General features: G+C 36.2%; 1 protein-coding gene across 1 annotated transcript; it reads right to left on the bottom strand.

Moving 5' to 3' along the window:
- Positions 1 to 46: 46 nt before the first annotated feature.
- On the bottom strand, positions 47 to 16,515 carry LOC110457191 (mucin-3B-like). Its single transcript, XM_021508350.1, has 9 exons — positions 16,150 to 16,515; positions 10,748 to 10,957; positions 7,084 to 7,196; positions 6,650 to 6,788; positions 5,328 to 5,492; positions 4,687 to 4,908; positions 4,219 to 4,329; positions 1,651 to 2,076; positions 47 to 1,173 (listed from the first exon to the last, which is right to left on the bottom strand). The coding sequence occupies exons 1-9, from the start codon at positions 16,199 to 16,201 to the stop codon at positions 878 to 880; spliced, it is 1,734 nt and encodes a 577-aa protein (XP_021364025.1). The 5' UTR covers positions 16,202 to 16,515; the 3' UTR covers positions 47 to 877.
- Between the last annotated feature and the right edge of the window lie 481 nt (positions 16,516 to 16,996).

Here is a 16,996-nt window from a genome sequence, read left to right as displayed (position 1 = left end):
GAACTGAACCTAGGTGGATACTTGGGCGTAATTCTAACTGTAGCTGGCCAATACTGATCCATTAGTTGAACATGTTTTAAAACACAAATTTGAAATTGATATAGAGTTAGAATCCAAAACAATGGAAAAATATCAACAGGATCGCATATTCTGGTGTTAGAGCTGAAATTGTACGGGAAAATCTCACAATTTACCTGAAAACGGAACCACTTTCACATATATGGTAGAGACAATACACCAATTAGACTTAAACGACATACAAACTTAATAGTTCCACCAATTTACCGAAATAATACTGGTAAAATTAAGTAAATGATTTTCTTATCTGAAACACTTTTATGACCTATCTAACAGCAGCATTTACAGTAAATAAGAAAATTGATTGCAACAATATATTTTAATGTCCAGTTTAAGGTTTTGAGGTTGCAGGTATTATTTGTTTTGTCTGTACAGTTACGTTTACGTATCATTTGACGAATATCAGTAGGGTTTCCATTTATAGAGAAATTATTTTCCTATGTTCAACCAATGATTTCTCTCACGTTAAATTGGTTCTCCCGTGAGTTCGTTCACGTTAAATTGCAGTTATGCATCCCATTCAATATATCACTTTAGCTATTCATCAAGACACTTGGACATTTCTATTCCTTATTGCACAATCAAACCTCCATCGTGTGTATTATTTGCTATACATTTTGAAGATGTCTTGTATATATACCAACTATAAAGAAAGTCCACCAAAGACTTATTAGCAAACGATTGGGTTTCCTCTCGCACTGTTAATATTGCACATATCAATCAGATAACGCAGTCTACTTTGTTCTGACGTTATCATACATCTCATTAGGGTGACAGTTTGATGTGCATCTCCCCCGTTTCATTTTGCCATGATTACCTGGGTATTTTCATTTTCGGAAATATCACTTATTGCAAGGAACAGATTATAAAAAGAACCCTTCGTTTCACCTGTAACTTTGTTATTTGCGCTGTCATTGTTATCCTCTCCGATCTTTTTCTCTGCCACGTTAGCAGCGTTCGGTTGCAGTTGTTCTGTAGTTGCCTTTGGACCAGTCATTTTCGTCACTGAGTTCTTTGCCATCGGTGTCATCGATGTGGTTGTTTTTATCGTCGTCGACGTTTTCGATGAACTAGCACGATTTAAAACTCTAGATCCTGAAAATTACATTGCTCTCTATTACTGTCATTGTTTTCAATGCCAAATTAAAATTGATACATGTATTTCAAATGTTTTCATAATATGCCAGTCCTTTCAAGGTTCCCCCCTGCTACAAACTTTGTTATGTTTGCCTTCCACACAGTAGCCCTCATTATAGCATATCACAAATTGTAAGCCAACTCGCCAAACAAACATATTCACAGAATTATCATCTTTTGTAATACAATATGTGGGTACTTTAAAAAAGAATACGTATATGTATACGTATATATTTGAGAATCTGAAGTCATCATTAACTATTATTGAACACCAGTTTATTGACCTCTAGTATGCTTATATATGTTTTGTTACATTTAAATTCTAGGGTTAATATGATTATATTAGTTATGACATTTCAATAATATATATTCGTGGTTTAATAATATATTGACATCCCATACCTGTCTTCATAATCATAACCGTAATATATGTACCTGGTGTAACTGCTGTAGATGCATCTGTTGTCTCCCTCTGAATGATAGAGGGCGTCTCTGTCGTTTCTTCCGTTGAAGCAACCGATGATATTTCAGTTGTAGGCGCATCTGTTGTAGGCGTATCTGTTGTAGGCGTATCTGTTGTAGGCGCATCTGTTGTAGGTACATCTGTTGTAGGCGCATTTGTTGAAGGTACATCTGTTGTAGGCGCATCTGTTGTAGGCGCATTTGTTGAAGGTACATCTGTTGTAGGCGCATTTGTTGTAGGCGTATCTGTTGTAGGCGTATATGTTGTAGGCGCATTTGTTGTAGGCGCATCTGTTGTAGACTCTTCTGTTGTAGGTGTTTCAGTAATTGGCGCTTCAGACATTTCAGATGTGATATCGTAGTCTGACGTCATCTCGGTTGTTGTAGGGTCCACGCTTACTATCATTATTTCAAAAATGGTAGTTGTATTACAGTGATAAAAGACACACAAATAACTACTTTAAACATATGGCATTAGCCAATATGTAATCGTTTGCTCAACACTAATCGAATTGCTAAACTATAGCAAATTAATGTCATTTTCAGTAGTGGTTAAAGAAACATGCTATACACTACTGAAAATTACAAAAAAAAACATGATTACAGGTAAGAACATAACACACTGTCCAATATGGTGTCAATGTTTCAACATGAATTAGAAAAATGCATACATAAGTACATGTATTGTATACATAAATTACATATGCATAGCCTAACGTAAAACGGTTATCAAACAAAAACAGCAACTGAAGACTGACGAGTCATCAAAACAAAAGTTTTAACAGCGTGTACCAAGAAGTGTTTACTATGTGTATGAAATTAATGACCTACACAATTTTCAGGAATTGATAGGAAACATGACATGAGTTATATGTGGAGGAAACGATTGCTATTCCGGAGCCCGTGTTTATATCTCAAATGTGTAAGGGTATATAAAGTCTTTGTTTTTCGTCTCGGCGTTCCCTTAGGTTCTGATGTTGTCTTTATGTATCGAATAAACAATCGTCCTGACACCCGGCGCTTTTAACACTTCAAGACTAGTTTGACGCGTCTTGGTTCATGAAATGTTTCGAATGAGATAGGAGTGTCACAAATGCTTAAATGAACATTGTAGCTGCTAAATTTCCGATGAACACGAAAATTCCCTGTCCAGTTTTAGCGTCGTAGTGCTTTCAGTATTGTTATTTCCTATACTCATTTGACACACTATTTTATTTATTTTAGTTCTTGGAATAACTATAGGTTGCAACGAGAGAGTTTACCAAGGACGATATTGTTTGAGAAATGTCGAGTAAATGAATATTTATTAATTATTCCAACTGTGACGTAATGTCTCTGTATCGCTAGGTCAAACAGCTATATTAACGGAGCAGCTGTAGGTTATATTTGAACTTGAAGACGGTAAATGAATGTTACTGACATACTAAAATAATTTCATTATTACGAAATCATATTCATTTTCTTTATACAACTGAAAAGAAATACAACAATATATGCATAGATATTTTCCATGTAATAGATTATGTCCTATAGCTACTTCTAGTAATCGATATAGTTCCTGTAACCCTTATGTTCTTTACGGTCTGATAAACTGTTAGTTTCAAAACGTGCAGCCAAAGTTATTTAACATGGTTTCTTTGAAATCGTTCAACAAACCCCGTGATAATATACTTGTAAGTGCATTGTTAGTATAAAAACTTTCATTTTACAAGGATTCACATTTTGCAAAGATTCACATTTTACAGGAATGCCCATTTTACAAGGATTCACATTTTGCAAAGATTCACATTTTACAGGAATGCATATTTACAAGGATTATCATGCGCCTTTTACTTAGTGGTGCTGTAGCATTCATCTAATATCAGAGAATTAACAATCTGTCCATTCTGCATGTTGTTGATGTTGCTCATAGCAAAATTGTCATCAAACAACGTGCTCAACCAATTCATACAGAAGATATCAGACGGGAAAAAAGTGATTATAATTTATATATAACATGGTAAGTAAATTCCTAATTAAAATCCACAAACTTGAGTAACGTTTACTTCTAAATAAACATGATATACTGAGTCTAATTCTTAACAGGCGAGTAGGACCATGTTATACTGGGGCTAAGTCTTTACATGAGAGTATGACCACGATATATTGGGGCTTAATCTTAACAGGCAAGTAGGACCATGATATACTGGGGATAAAAATCAAAATCAATTCCCATGAATTGGATATCTTGGCTGTCTTTTATAGAAATTCATATTGCATCTCATTAAAAGCTAACTTATCAAACAAAATAAATAGTAGGATGGGAGGGAATAAACGCCACATAATCGTAGAAAAATGATGTACACTCTTTAAAAATAACTTGTTTAAAATCTTGCCTTATATAGTTTGTATTGCTCGTTTTCATTTTTGTCAACGGCTTTTTATGTTATAAGTCTAACCACCGTAATTTGAAATAACAAGCTAAGCTGACAACGATACATGTATGACTTGAAGTGAAACGTTGACTGTTTCCACTATCTTGTGTTGTAATGTCATACCCACCCTTCATACAAAGCGTCTTTAACTTATTCATACACGGCTGGTGTCTCTCCTCCAGTACGTTGCTGTCGATGGAAATAGAATTACATGACACTAGATCACCAGTGACATCGCCTGAAAGAAAGAACGAAGTCTCCATGTATACTAAACAACGTGACAGAGTGCAAATATGTATAGGTTACTTCCAAGAATATTTCGTGTAGTAATACCATTAATCAGGAGATGTTTGCTGTACAATAATATTTGAACTCTTGTTACATGTACACATTAACGTCAGTCTAAGTGAAACATTTTTTTTTTTAAATTCTGAGATTATAAACGGTTGCAGGATTATTTTATAAATATCATTGATAGTAGATTCCATTTCATTTACAGGTCAGGATAAAAATTCAAATTGCCAATTATAGATCAATATTGATTCAAATCGATATAAAACAATACTCTGATTATAAATCTTTGTATTTGATTTACCTTCGGCTACGGAGAGTTCGGCAGTTTCTCTAAATAGCCCGACCCAACTTTCTGAGCCTACTGGTATTGTGTCTCGGGAAAGAACACCGAGGGCGTTGGAGCCATCGATATACGCGATGTCGTTCCCGCTAGACAAGCAATCACTCTGAGCTTCGTACCAAGTCTTGTTTTCCGGTTTATAAATAAATATGTCACTGTCTGCTTTGGTTGGGTCGTACACATCTAAAATATGTATTCTGTATTACTTTGTGTTAATGCACAAGAACAAAATTGAAAAATCAGAGGCGACAACTGAAAATGAGGAGGCACCGAATCAAATGCATCATGAACCCAAAAAACATACCAGAAAACATTAGACCTTGGAAGAGTCATTTGGTGGCCTTTATCATAAATGTTATCAGATCAAGGACGCTATATTGTCGACAACTAACTTAGTCACCGTGACCATATATACTCAAGGTAGGCAGTCACGTTAAATCGACGTTTGATACCAATGTATGCAAATAAGATATATACAAATATAGTAGTAATTCGTTATAAAAAAGATGAAGTGTACAGAAATAAAATACTATATATGTATAGAAAAATTTGATAAAGCGTTATGAGAGATACTGTTATAGGGATTTCGTTCCATGACTTACAATTTCGACAGAAGAATGTCCTTTTTTCCGTACAGGTTTTGTCTGTGAACAATTGGTGTTCGTCGTAGGAATAATCATCGTACATCGCCTCTACATTTTCTTTGTTTACTGTGACACAATCTCCCGTCGTTCCCTCTAAGGTTACCCTGTCCTCATTAGTGTCAACTTTAAACAACAAAGAGTTAATTTTTCAAGCGAAAGAGTAACAAATCATAGAAATAATTCAAAAGGTTCACGTGGTTTTCTTCAGATTTCAAACAATGCCGTTCATCGAATATTGTGCATTCATTATCCAGCCATGAGTTGACGTATTATTCGCCACAAAAATGGATCATTGTGTACAGTATATGGTACCGAGATTAGTTTCAGCTTTATTGAAAGTAAGTATTCGCTTACTGAGAAAAGCTTCCACCACATCCATCATATAAAATAACGATGAATCGTTTTGTACACTTACAGTAGAAGGCAACTAAAGTTCATTTTATAAATACAGTTTTCTACGTTAGGTTTCTTTCCCTTCATTTAAGATGCAGTTTTGTTTCTTATTCTCGATGTTCTATGATATACTATACCTTCGGCGCTTTTGTCTAATAGAGCATTACAAGTATAGGCAGTTTTAATTATCTCCATTTAATTAGGGTACTGAAGATTAAGTCGCAATCTCCGTGCTTACATAGTTAACGTAGTTGTTTTAAATGCATTGATATTTATGGCCTATGACTGTTTTTGAGGAGCACATAAGCATGTCTAATGTTTTAGAATAAATACTCTACGCATGTCGGAATACAGTTATACTCTACATATTGAGAATTTTAGTAGTATCTCGTGATTAGTTATGAGTGGATAATTAAAAAAGAAATAAATACCAGGTATAACTTTCGGGCAAACTTTGTTATTTGGAAAACGTTTCAATTAATGAAGCTACAGGCTGACGTAATTGAACATTTGTGTAATACGAAACAACGCTCTCCTAATACTGTACATAATAATTGGTATCTACTAACAAAATACCATGTGAATAATACAGTAATAGAGAACATGCTCTATCTTTCCAATTTGAAACTGTTTAACCTTGACGCATGTACCGCAAAAGTCGTGTATGCCAACGTTGAATGAGGGAAAATTAATCATAAAAGTTTGAGGATGATAGAAACAATAACAGTTGACATTTAGAAATTTACAAGAGCACATGCCTCTGATACATAAAATGAAGTTTGTAAATCAATATAAGAAAAGAATGCTGCCAATGTGTTTAGAAACGTAACAACTCCCGATGTATGCTTGCAAGTATATATGAACCCGTAGAAGATGACTGTACTTACACTTCCGGTATACCGACATTTTGCCCGATCCGGAGTCTCCACATATTTCGTTAGCGTTCCCTGGACACAGAGTCGTGCACGGGGTTTCAGATTCTTGAGACAGCTTTGCTGAGGCCGGAAAACAGAAGCAACCCGTATCCTTAGGAGAGAAATATCAAAATGTTGCATTATGCATTATTACATGTGTGCACACGTTATAGTTTCAAGGCGTATTTTGTTGATAAACTAGTATGATAATGGACAGTTAACGTGGAAAGAATTAGTTTTTACATAATTGAGGAGATACGCACATTCCTTAAACGATATAATTCTAAAATTGACTTAAATATACTTTGATGAGAGTATACATTGATGAGGCTCTATCCACAGACGATACAAATAAACTATCACATTTGATAGAGGTTAATTATAAAGCGTATTTCCTTTAAACGAACCTCCAATCCGATGTACTGCAAGTCGCCACATTTCTGGGAACATTGATAGACAGAGTTTTCACTTCCAAAGTCGGTCATATGCAGAGAACTTCGGTCCTTAACGTCATAACAACCTTTTGAGACAAAATTGAAATGATGGACAATAAAATCCAGTGCGATGCGCAAGCAAAATAATATTATATCGTACAGAATTCTAACGTATTCATTCTTACAGTTATATACAATCACCAGGAAAATTTATACTTATAAATACCTATTCATACCACGTCAATCTATACACACGCGTACACACATGTATAACTAAATTGTATGATATGATCACGGCAAAAACATATACTATAGCACACCAACATGCGATCATAATTACTATAATATTCTTTTACATTTAATCATAAGCAAACCCTAATCATTCAAAAGTAATAACGATTTGTTGCTTCTGTCAGCGCTTCATTTTAGAAGTTCTACCCTGATGTCGTGTATACATGTATGCTGTTCACTTTCTTGTGTTTAAATGCAAATTGCGATCCTTGATCTTTACTCAAAACCTCATCAAGTCTATAGGGAAAGAGAAAATGGTACATGAAGAACAGGAGAATACAGTGGCTAAATATTAAAAGACAACAAGGATCAAGGAAAACGTGGTTATGTCCATGATATAATGGGTCTAAATATTAACAGGAGAGTAGGACCACGATGTATTGGGGCTAAAACTAAAAATGCGAGTAGGACCATTATATATAGGGGCTAAATATAAAAAAAAGGCGAGTAGGACCATTATATATAGGGGCTAAATCTAAAACAGGCGAGTAGGTCCATGATATACTGCGGATAAATCTTTACGGGTAAGTAAGACCACGATATACTCGGGCTAAATCTTAACAGGCAAGTAGGGCCATGATATACAGGGGCTTAATCTAAAAAAAGGCGAGTAGGACCATGATATACTGGGGCTAAATCTTAACAGGCAAGTAGGACCATGATATACTGTGGCTAAATCTTAACAGGCGAGTAGGACCATGATACTGAGTCTAAATCTTAATAGGCGAGTAGGACCATGATACTGAGTCTAAATCTTAAAAGGCGAGTAGGCCCACAATATACTGGTGCTAAATCTTAACGGGTGTATGACCACGATATATTGGGGCTTAATCTTAACAGGCAAGTAGGGCCATGATATACTTGTTTTTCTTAAACCCTGTCTGAAATTAAATAACGCCTACTCGGTAACAGAAACACTCACGTTTTAGCATAGGTCATTCCGGTGGATTTTTCACAATATTTACACATGTGCTGAGTACAAGAATAGACTACATGAAAAGCTAGCTTTTGTTGTGTAGACACAGATTTGTAAATGCCCAAAATTGTAGTCTCAAACCAAAACCGATTTTTTTTTTTGAAAAATTATGAAGCCCACATAGTCCCCTTCATCATGTATATGCCAATTTTAGTGCTGATTTTTTTTTTTTTAATTTTTATATATGTTATATTACAGGGGTTATTCATTGTATAAAAATATCACCCATGGCCACCGTACGCTACTGTACTCTGCTACCTTAACAGGCAAGTAGGGCCATGATATACTTGTTTTTCTTAAACCCTGTCTGAAATTAAATATCTCCTACTCGGTAACAGAAATACTCACGTCTTATCATAGGTCATTCCGGTGGATTTTTCACAATATTTACACATGTGCTGAGTACAAAAATAGACTACATGAAAAGCTAGCTTTTGTTGTGTAGACCAAGATTTGTAAATGCCCAAAATTGTAGTCTCAAACCAAAACCGATTTTTTTTTTGAAAAATTATGAAGCCCACATAGTCCACTTCATCATGTATATGCCAATTTTAGTGCTGATTTTTTTTTTTTTAATTTTTATATATGTTATATTACAGGGGTTATTCATTGTATAAAAATATCACCCATGGCCACCGTACGCTACTGTACTCTGCTACCTTAACAGGCAAGTAGGACCACGATAAACTAGTAGGGCCATGATATACAGGGGCTTAATCTAAAAAAAGGCGAGTAGGACCATGAAATACTGGTGCTAAATCTTAACGGGCGAGTAGGACCATGTTATACTGGGGCTTAATCTTAACAGGCAAGTAGGACCATGATATACTGGGGCTCAATCTTAACAGGCGAGTATGACCATTTTATACTGGTGCTAAATCTTAACAGGCGAGTAGGACCATGTTATACTGGGGCGTAATCTTAACAGGCAAGTAAGACCACGATATACTGGGGCTAAATCTTAACAGGCGAGTAGGACCATGATATACTGGTGCTAAATCTTAACGGGCGAGTAGGACCATGGTATACTGGGGCTAAATCTTAACAGGCAATTAGGACCATGTTATACTGGGGCTAAATCTTAACAGGCGAGTAGGACCATGATATACTGGTGCTAAATCTTAACGGGCGAGTAGGACCATGTTATACTGGGGCTAAATCTTAACAGGCAATTAGGACCATGTTATACTGGGGCTTAATCTTAACAGGCGAGTAGGACCACGATATACTGGTGCTAAATCTTAACGGGTAAGTAGGACCATGTTATACTGGGGCTAAATCTTAACAGGCGAGTAGGACCATGTTATACTGGGGCTTAATCTTAACAGGCAAGTAGGACCACGATATACTGGGGCTAAATCTTAACAGGCGAGTAGGACAATGTTATACTGGGGCTAAATCTTAACAGGCAAGTAGGACCACGATAAACTCGGGCCAAATCTTAACAGGCAAGTAGGACCGTGATATACTGGTGCTAAATCTTAACAGGCCAGTAGGACCACGATATACTGGGGCTAAATCTTAACAGGCAAGTAGGACCATGATATTGAGTCTAAATCTTAACAGGAAAGTGGGACCATAATGAACGGCGGATAAAACTTAACTGGTGAGTAGGAGGACAATGATAAATAGGGCTATATTCAAAAAGACGAGTAGGACCATGTATATAATGGGCTAAATTTAGACTTGCGACTAGGACCATGATTAACTGGGGCTAAATCTTAACAGGCGTGTAGTACCATTATATACTGCGGCTAAATCTAAATAATTGAGTAGGAAATGTACTTCGGCTAAATTTAGAAAGGCGAGAAGGACCATGATAAACTGGGGATACATCTTAACGGGCAATTAGGACTATGGAATAATACGTTTTAAATCTTAACATGTGTCTAAGACTATGGAATACTGGGGTTCAATCTTTAACGGCAAGTAGGACTATTGAATACTGGAATCAAATTGCAACAGGCAAGTTGGAATTTGGGTTACTGGGGCTAAATCTTAAAAGACAGTTAGGACTATAGGATACTTGGGCTAAACCTTTACAGGAAAATAGGACTATAGAACACATGGGCTCAATCTTGACTGACAAGTAAGTAAAAGGGGATACTGAGTTACATGTTACTGGACAAATGCATGTTGAATCAATAAATACTGTGGCTAAATATCAATGTGTAATTAGAACCAGGGGAAACTGAGGCTAAAATTTACCAGGCGAGCAGGAACAAGTGATACAGAGGGAAATCTCTCAAAACTCGTGAACAGGTAATGAGCCGAAATGTCTGGATTAAGACTTACAAAGCAAGTAGGATCAGACGATACTGTGTTTGAATTTACCCAATAGGATTAGAGGGTACTAAGGTTAAACCTTACCAAGTTTCCAATAGAAGGGGGATCTTGACGTGTATGTACTTGTCCAATAACGTTCCCCTTCCTGAAGCAGTGCCTTCGATACCAGTGTTTGCTTTGTCACCATTGCGGGGTCAAACAGGTCGTATCCAATGTCCTCACATCCTTGGCTTGCTTCATCCCAGGGAACTTCTACAGTGACTGCCCGGATGTCGTATTCCGCCAAACCAGGACCTTCATATATGGTATACAACAAACAAGAATAAGTCAAAAGTTAAAAAGACGCCTCATATGTAAAAAGAATATTGAGCGTTATCATTATACTTTAACAATTCAATGCATATTTTGATGCTCCGTCGTCAACATCTAAACTGTTAGACTAGTCTATGACAGCGTCCTTTCGGACAGGCATTGCTATAAAGGTGACAAACCGGACTGCTGGTACGTTTTGATTTGAGGATAGTTCTGGTTAAATGCAATAGTGCGATACATAAGAAATTGGACATTTAGCGATATAAGTCTATGGCAGTAATATTTTAGATCCTTATGTAACATGGTAATGTATGCTTGTACAGGGGCAGCATTTGTCTCCTTTAAATTATGATAATAAAAAACGCGGATTTGTACAAGGCTGAACACGGTAGAACAGTCGCCATTACCAAGTCGAAAAAGTTTTTCTTATATACACAGGGATATAAGAAGTGATAACACCAGTACAATCTAAGGTAGACGATGAACCTAAACACAAGACTATTTATTGTATGTGTATAAATTTAATGTCACTTTAATTTTCTTTCAATTACAAAAGCTAACGGTCAAATCAAATGCATCGCCATTTGAGCATCAAGATATATTTCGTTAACATGATCAAAATTGTCTTTCCAAAGGACATCATTACGCGATAGAACCGCATCTTGTGAATGCCGTACAATAACTGCAATTGTTTAATGGTAGGAATAAGTTAGCCTCAGTAAGTGGCTATATAAGCGAAGATCCTGACCTACTCAGTATACCAGCACCCCCTGGGTTCACTCCAGCACACAAATATATTGCTCTTTCACATTGGTATTTACTCTCCATTTGACATTCACACATTTCAATAAAAATAACTATGGCTGACAATAACCATTTCTCTTTATTGACTTTCTAATTATTTTAAAATGTGTGTTTTTCTCTTTATAACGAGAATAGTGTCACATTAGTCTTTGCACAAGTGTAAAACAATTAATAAATATTGTCAAATATCCAGATTCGTCTCGAAATTCCCATGACCACAATAACAGGTAAATGGTCTGTGCCACTTTTGATAAATCTCACTGCGAGTGTTTTCATGGACTAGACTGAACACACAGACAGAAGGGGGTTGTGTTAGGCTGTTTTAAATAAGATTGGTAGTTATTACGACAGTTTGCCAGACAGGCAGATTAAAAGTCTAGGTTTTGACATTATCTTTCTCATTCCAACTTTCTTTGTGTTGATAAGAATGATAAGAGAAATGTGTTTTCATGTTCTGTTTCAGAGTCGTAGAAACAAATTCGGTTAGATTTTTGAATGGCAGCTCCATATATACGGAATATGTTTATGTCACTTTCTGCATATGTTTAATTTTCATACGAAATAGGAAGTCAGAAGAAATAAAATCCTCATCGTTTAAGTAAATGCATTACCCATCATAACATGATTGTAAATTGATAAAGATTAAGTGCATTGAAAACTGTTTAGTCTAAACCAACAGTATTACAAACACATACAATTGTAACAATGATAAATCTGTTATAGTCTCTGGAATACAATTAATTCCTGTTAATTTCGGGATCATTAATTGTACGGAGAGTTCAAATCCAGATTATTGAAATTCGAAATAAAAGCAGTTAGAGTTTCGATAAGTATTATTAAAATATCTTTTTTTTATTATTGCTTATCTTTGAACAGTATTAATATCAAAAACCAAGTATCTTTACTTCCAATTTAAAAATGTTGAAAGATATAAGTCAGTGTAAAGGCTAATTCGAGGATCTCAGAAGAAAAATCCAGACTCTGTACGGTATCATTGGTTAAATTTCCGGAAGCGGGACGGATATCTGTAAGTGGTTGTATTCCTGTCTCATTATTACCAAAACTGAAACCATTGGAGTTTCCACAAAGTTTCCACTAAGATTAGTGTAAGTTTATGTAAATTTAGTGCATGTGTATCACCTCATTTTCGGATAAGTTATAAATTGCGTGGGTGTTAATTAACATATATGATGTAATTGTTCCATGAGCTTCATATACATGACCTTCTTAAAGTCGTCTGGTAACATGTCAGGGTGTTCCCTAGAGTCAATGTTTGTCACTGTATCGGAAGCTTTATATCTGAATTGTGGTTACACATGTTCCATTGAAGTATCGATATCGGGTGTTGACAGCATCCTCACGCACGTGTACTAATGTTTACCCGGTGCTACTATGATTTACACTACGGTATTGGAATGCCCGATACGCAATACGGAAATGACGACACGAACTTATGACAAGAAAAACACGTGTATTAACAAGGGTGGGAAGTCGTATATTCGTCTTTTATGGAGAAATAAAACATATTACATATTTAATGTATGAATACGAAAGACAGGGAAATACAGCATGTTACCGACATATCAAAATGTCGAAATCTGAACAACTTTTCAAATATGCTTCTATTAATTGGCTTTTTTATTTCAAAGCTGACTGTCAAAGGATTGTGAAATCATAATTTTGTCAGAATAAAACATGCATCGTTTAAAGAAAGAACGTTTACAATCTGCGACGAGTTATGTTTGTAGCACTGGTTTATCAAAATTATTTAGATTCAGAAAACAAAAAGCATTCAAATCGCTTCCGTCTTCCCATTATAATCAACTGTCAGCCAATCAAGTCGCAAGTTGAAACTTTATCACCAACCTGCAGGCCTGGGAATATGCATTGTACGTACACATATTGGGTGTGTGTAGTTTCCGGAGCGGTCTCTTCTCCACCGCAGTCCGGATGTTCTCGACTCCGTGCATACGTTCAAAACTGACGCACATTCTTGACGTTATTCAGAAGATGGAATTTTAATTGCAATATTTCTCAAATTGGTCGTTACTTGTACATGTAAATATTTAGAGCCAAACCCTGGCAAATTCTGATTATGATTCGTAAATAGGCAAAAAGGAGGAGAATTGTTTACATTTCAACAAATGCTTCTTAAACGGATATACCATCTCGATAAAAACAAACATACAAATCCTATCCATTGCAAAAAGAAAATAATTGTCGAATTTACGCGTCTACAGTGTTAGACATACATGCAACAAGCATGTCTGTTCATCTCGGGCTTCCTTACAAGACTTGGCATATCAAATCAGTTTTTGGCATTTGGTAAAATACGCCAGATACATTGAAACTAAACAGTTTAAATAAATGCACGTTTGGTGCAATTTACTTATAATGAGGTGATTACATAGCTTGAGGGGATCTCTCCTCCAAATTGGTGGTTGATATGGGGAATTTATAGCCTTTAACAGAATTAGGAACTTTTTAACATTAGTCTGTCATCCGGGCGTCGTCGGCTTGACAATTAATGGTTCCGTCTGGGTTTTCCATTTTTATTGCTCGTTTACAAACACTGCACAGTGTAACTTTTAACTTTGTTACTGGCACACCCAGTATAGAATATCAACCTGAAGTGATAGTGCTAAATACGTATTAATTCTACCATCCCATTCCCACTCCCCTTCAGCCAGACATCCATTCGTGCCTGTCCGGTCCTCCTTTTTATTAATATGCAATCCCCTCCCCTCTCACTCACTCTCCTCTCCTCTTCATCTTCTTTGCTACTTTTATCATGCTCAGCTCATCATATCAAACATCACCCTATCTTAGCGCGTTCTCATCTTAACCTCAGTGCAATACACCTTGGCAAGCCCTGCTATACCCTGTCTGCCCTACTCTACTCTAACTGTCCGGCCTTGCTATATGCTAATAGCTGCCCTATGCCATTATCCCCGCCCCGCCCCGCCCCGCCCCGCCATCCTATCAATTTCCGTCTCAACCCTAACTTCTCCCTAACCTCCTATCCTTTATCCCTAGTAATCTATAAATCCGCTTCACAAACACAGTCAATTACTTGATATCATCAACCGCAGAAGTGACTACGATTGTTGAATTGATTGAGAGGTAAATGGTTATGATGTTTGGCAAGTAGCATGTTGATGCAGCAGGCTACTAAGATGTCCAATTGGATAACCTTGATCCGTGTTCAATTTCACATGAGTTAAATGTGTTTTAAAAATATAAGCAACATCTTCTGAATAGCCACCAAGATACCTGGGGTTATTGTATTGGCTTTTGGTATAATGGGATGGAATGACATTTAGGTTTCTAGTATGAACAACTTTCATTCACGTTTAGTGTCACGGGAGGAAATATTCCTATGACTTAATTGTTCTGAAAGACATTGGTTCATTTTGAAGGTTGCATGAAATTTAAGTCACTGGAAAACCAACAAGTATTCGTTAAGTGTAGATTAATAGTATCTATCCCGTATAGAAGAATGTTTAAAAATATAAGGTAGGCGGTACGGGTCCAACGGAGATCTTATTATACATCTGTGCTACACGGTACATATGTTTTATACATGTATTTACAATGTGGTGTACAATATACTTCTAATTTACGTTAAATCAAAATAATCTTATTACGACTTTATGTTGTGAATGAATAAGCTCTCATTTATTATTAGCCCCACCCCGCCAATAGCTGATAAATGTAAAATACACTTTCTAACATTTTATTTACAAATAAAGAAATATTCCTTTGCAACAATAAAATATGAACATTTTAAAATAATTTGTTCGGTAAATAAGCTAAACTAACATGTACAACAAAACACAGAATACATTTATATTTAAAGGATGTATCAATGGAGTGCTGTCTCAACGATCGTGATACAAAACGATGTAAGTGTAGTATTCGAAACAGCAAACAAAACGAACACACTCATAACTGATAACTTGACAGATATATCCGAGAAATAACATCGGAAATTATCACATTTCGTATTATTGTTCAAAATCTCGAAATCAAATCCCATTACAGCGATTTAGTTGTTCTTATTGTACTGCATATATACTACATCACTTTCCTTCGTTATGTTTTATACAAATAGCCACAAATATAACTATTTAAATATGATCAAACATAAAAAAAGTATGCCTTTAATTGTAATTGTTTCGCGCACACCAAACAAAATAATTATATTTATATACATTGTACAATTATAAATTTAATAACTTTGTTTTACACTCACTTAAATTAAATTAAATTCCATTAGATGACTTTTTCGTGAACAGCAAAATCCAATGATATTTTACATAAACCTTTTAAAATACTTTCAGAATACGAGAATATAAAAATAAACTTACCAATCACGAAAACTTGGAGAACTATGGACACCAATCCAATTACTTTGTCCATGCTTATTTAAAATTCCGTGAGTGTGTAACCGCTGTAAGTACGTAAAACACACTATGTGTATATCTGTGGTATCCGTGTGTAGGCTGTACGTATCCTCCTCTGGTGGGGCCCGGGGGGAACTTACATACAGAATCAAGTGGTCTAACACAGCACTGGGGACATAGCACTGGGGAATAACACAGTACAGCTCCCATGTGTTCGAGATAACAGATGTAAAAAAAATCACAGTTTAGAAAGTATTTCATCAGTTTTACTTTATTTACAAACTTGGCTTCCATGGAAGGGAAACCGGAAGTGTTCTGGTCAAGTCCATCTCAGTAGTGATATATAACACACACCTCTGCTGGATAGTTTTACGTGTCCATTTCATCTCGTTTTTATCACGCGAGGATTGTGATTGGGGAGGGATTGCTAGGGAGGGGGTAGTTTACCGCGCGGGTTTTTTGATTGGGGGGATTCCTGGAAGGGGATAATTTATAACGCATGGGTCGAAATGGAGAGGGGCCAGGGAGGAGGTAATTAGCTAGCGGGCAAGATGTTTGGAGGACCAGGGATGGGATCGTCCATTACGTTCGAATTGTGCCGGAGAGAACGAGGGATAAAGACGATTTACACATGGGGTTGTTATGGAGAGAAGGGTATTTAATCAAAAGGGTCTATTATTATGAGGGAGAGAGTGTATAGGGAGGGTGTCGTTTACATCGCTGGGATTGTGATGGAAAGGACCTGGGAGGGTTAAGTTTCTTGTGACGGAATCGTGATGAAGACAGAAATCCTTAAGGGAACGGGGGGGGG

Source organism: Mizuhopecten yessoensis, unplaced genomic scaffold (assembly GCF_002113885.1).
Source record: "Mizuhopecten yessoensis strain PY_sf001 unplaced genomic scaffold, ASM211388v2 scaffold9035, whole genome shotgun sequence".
In the NCBI taxonomy this organism is placed as follows: domain Eukaryota; kingdom Metazoa; phylum Mollusca; class Bivalvia; order Pectinida; family Pectinidae; genus Mizuhopecten; species Mizuhopecten yessoensis.
Note: the sequence above shows the minus strand (reverse complement) of the source record. Positions and strands in the feature narration are given on the sequence as shown.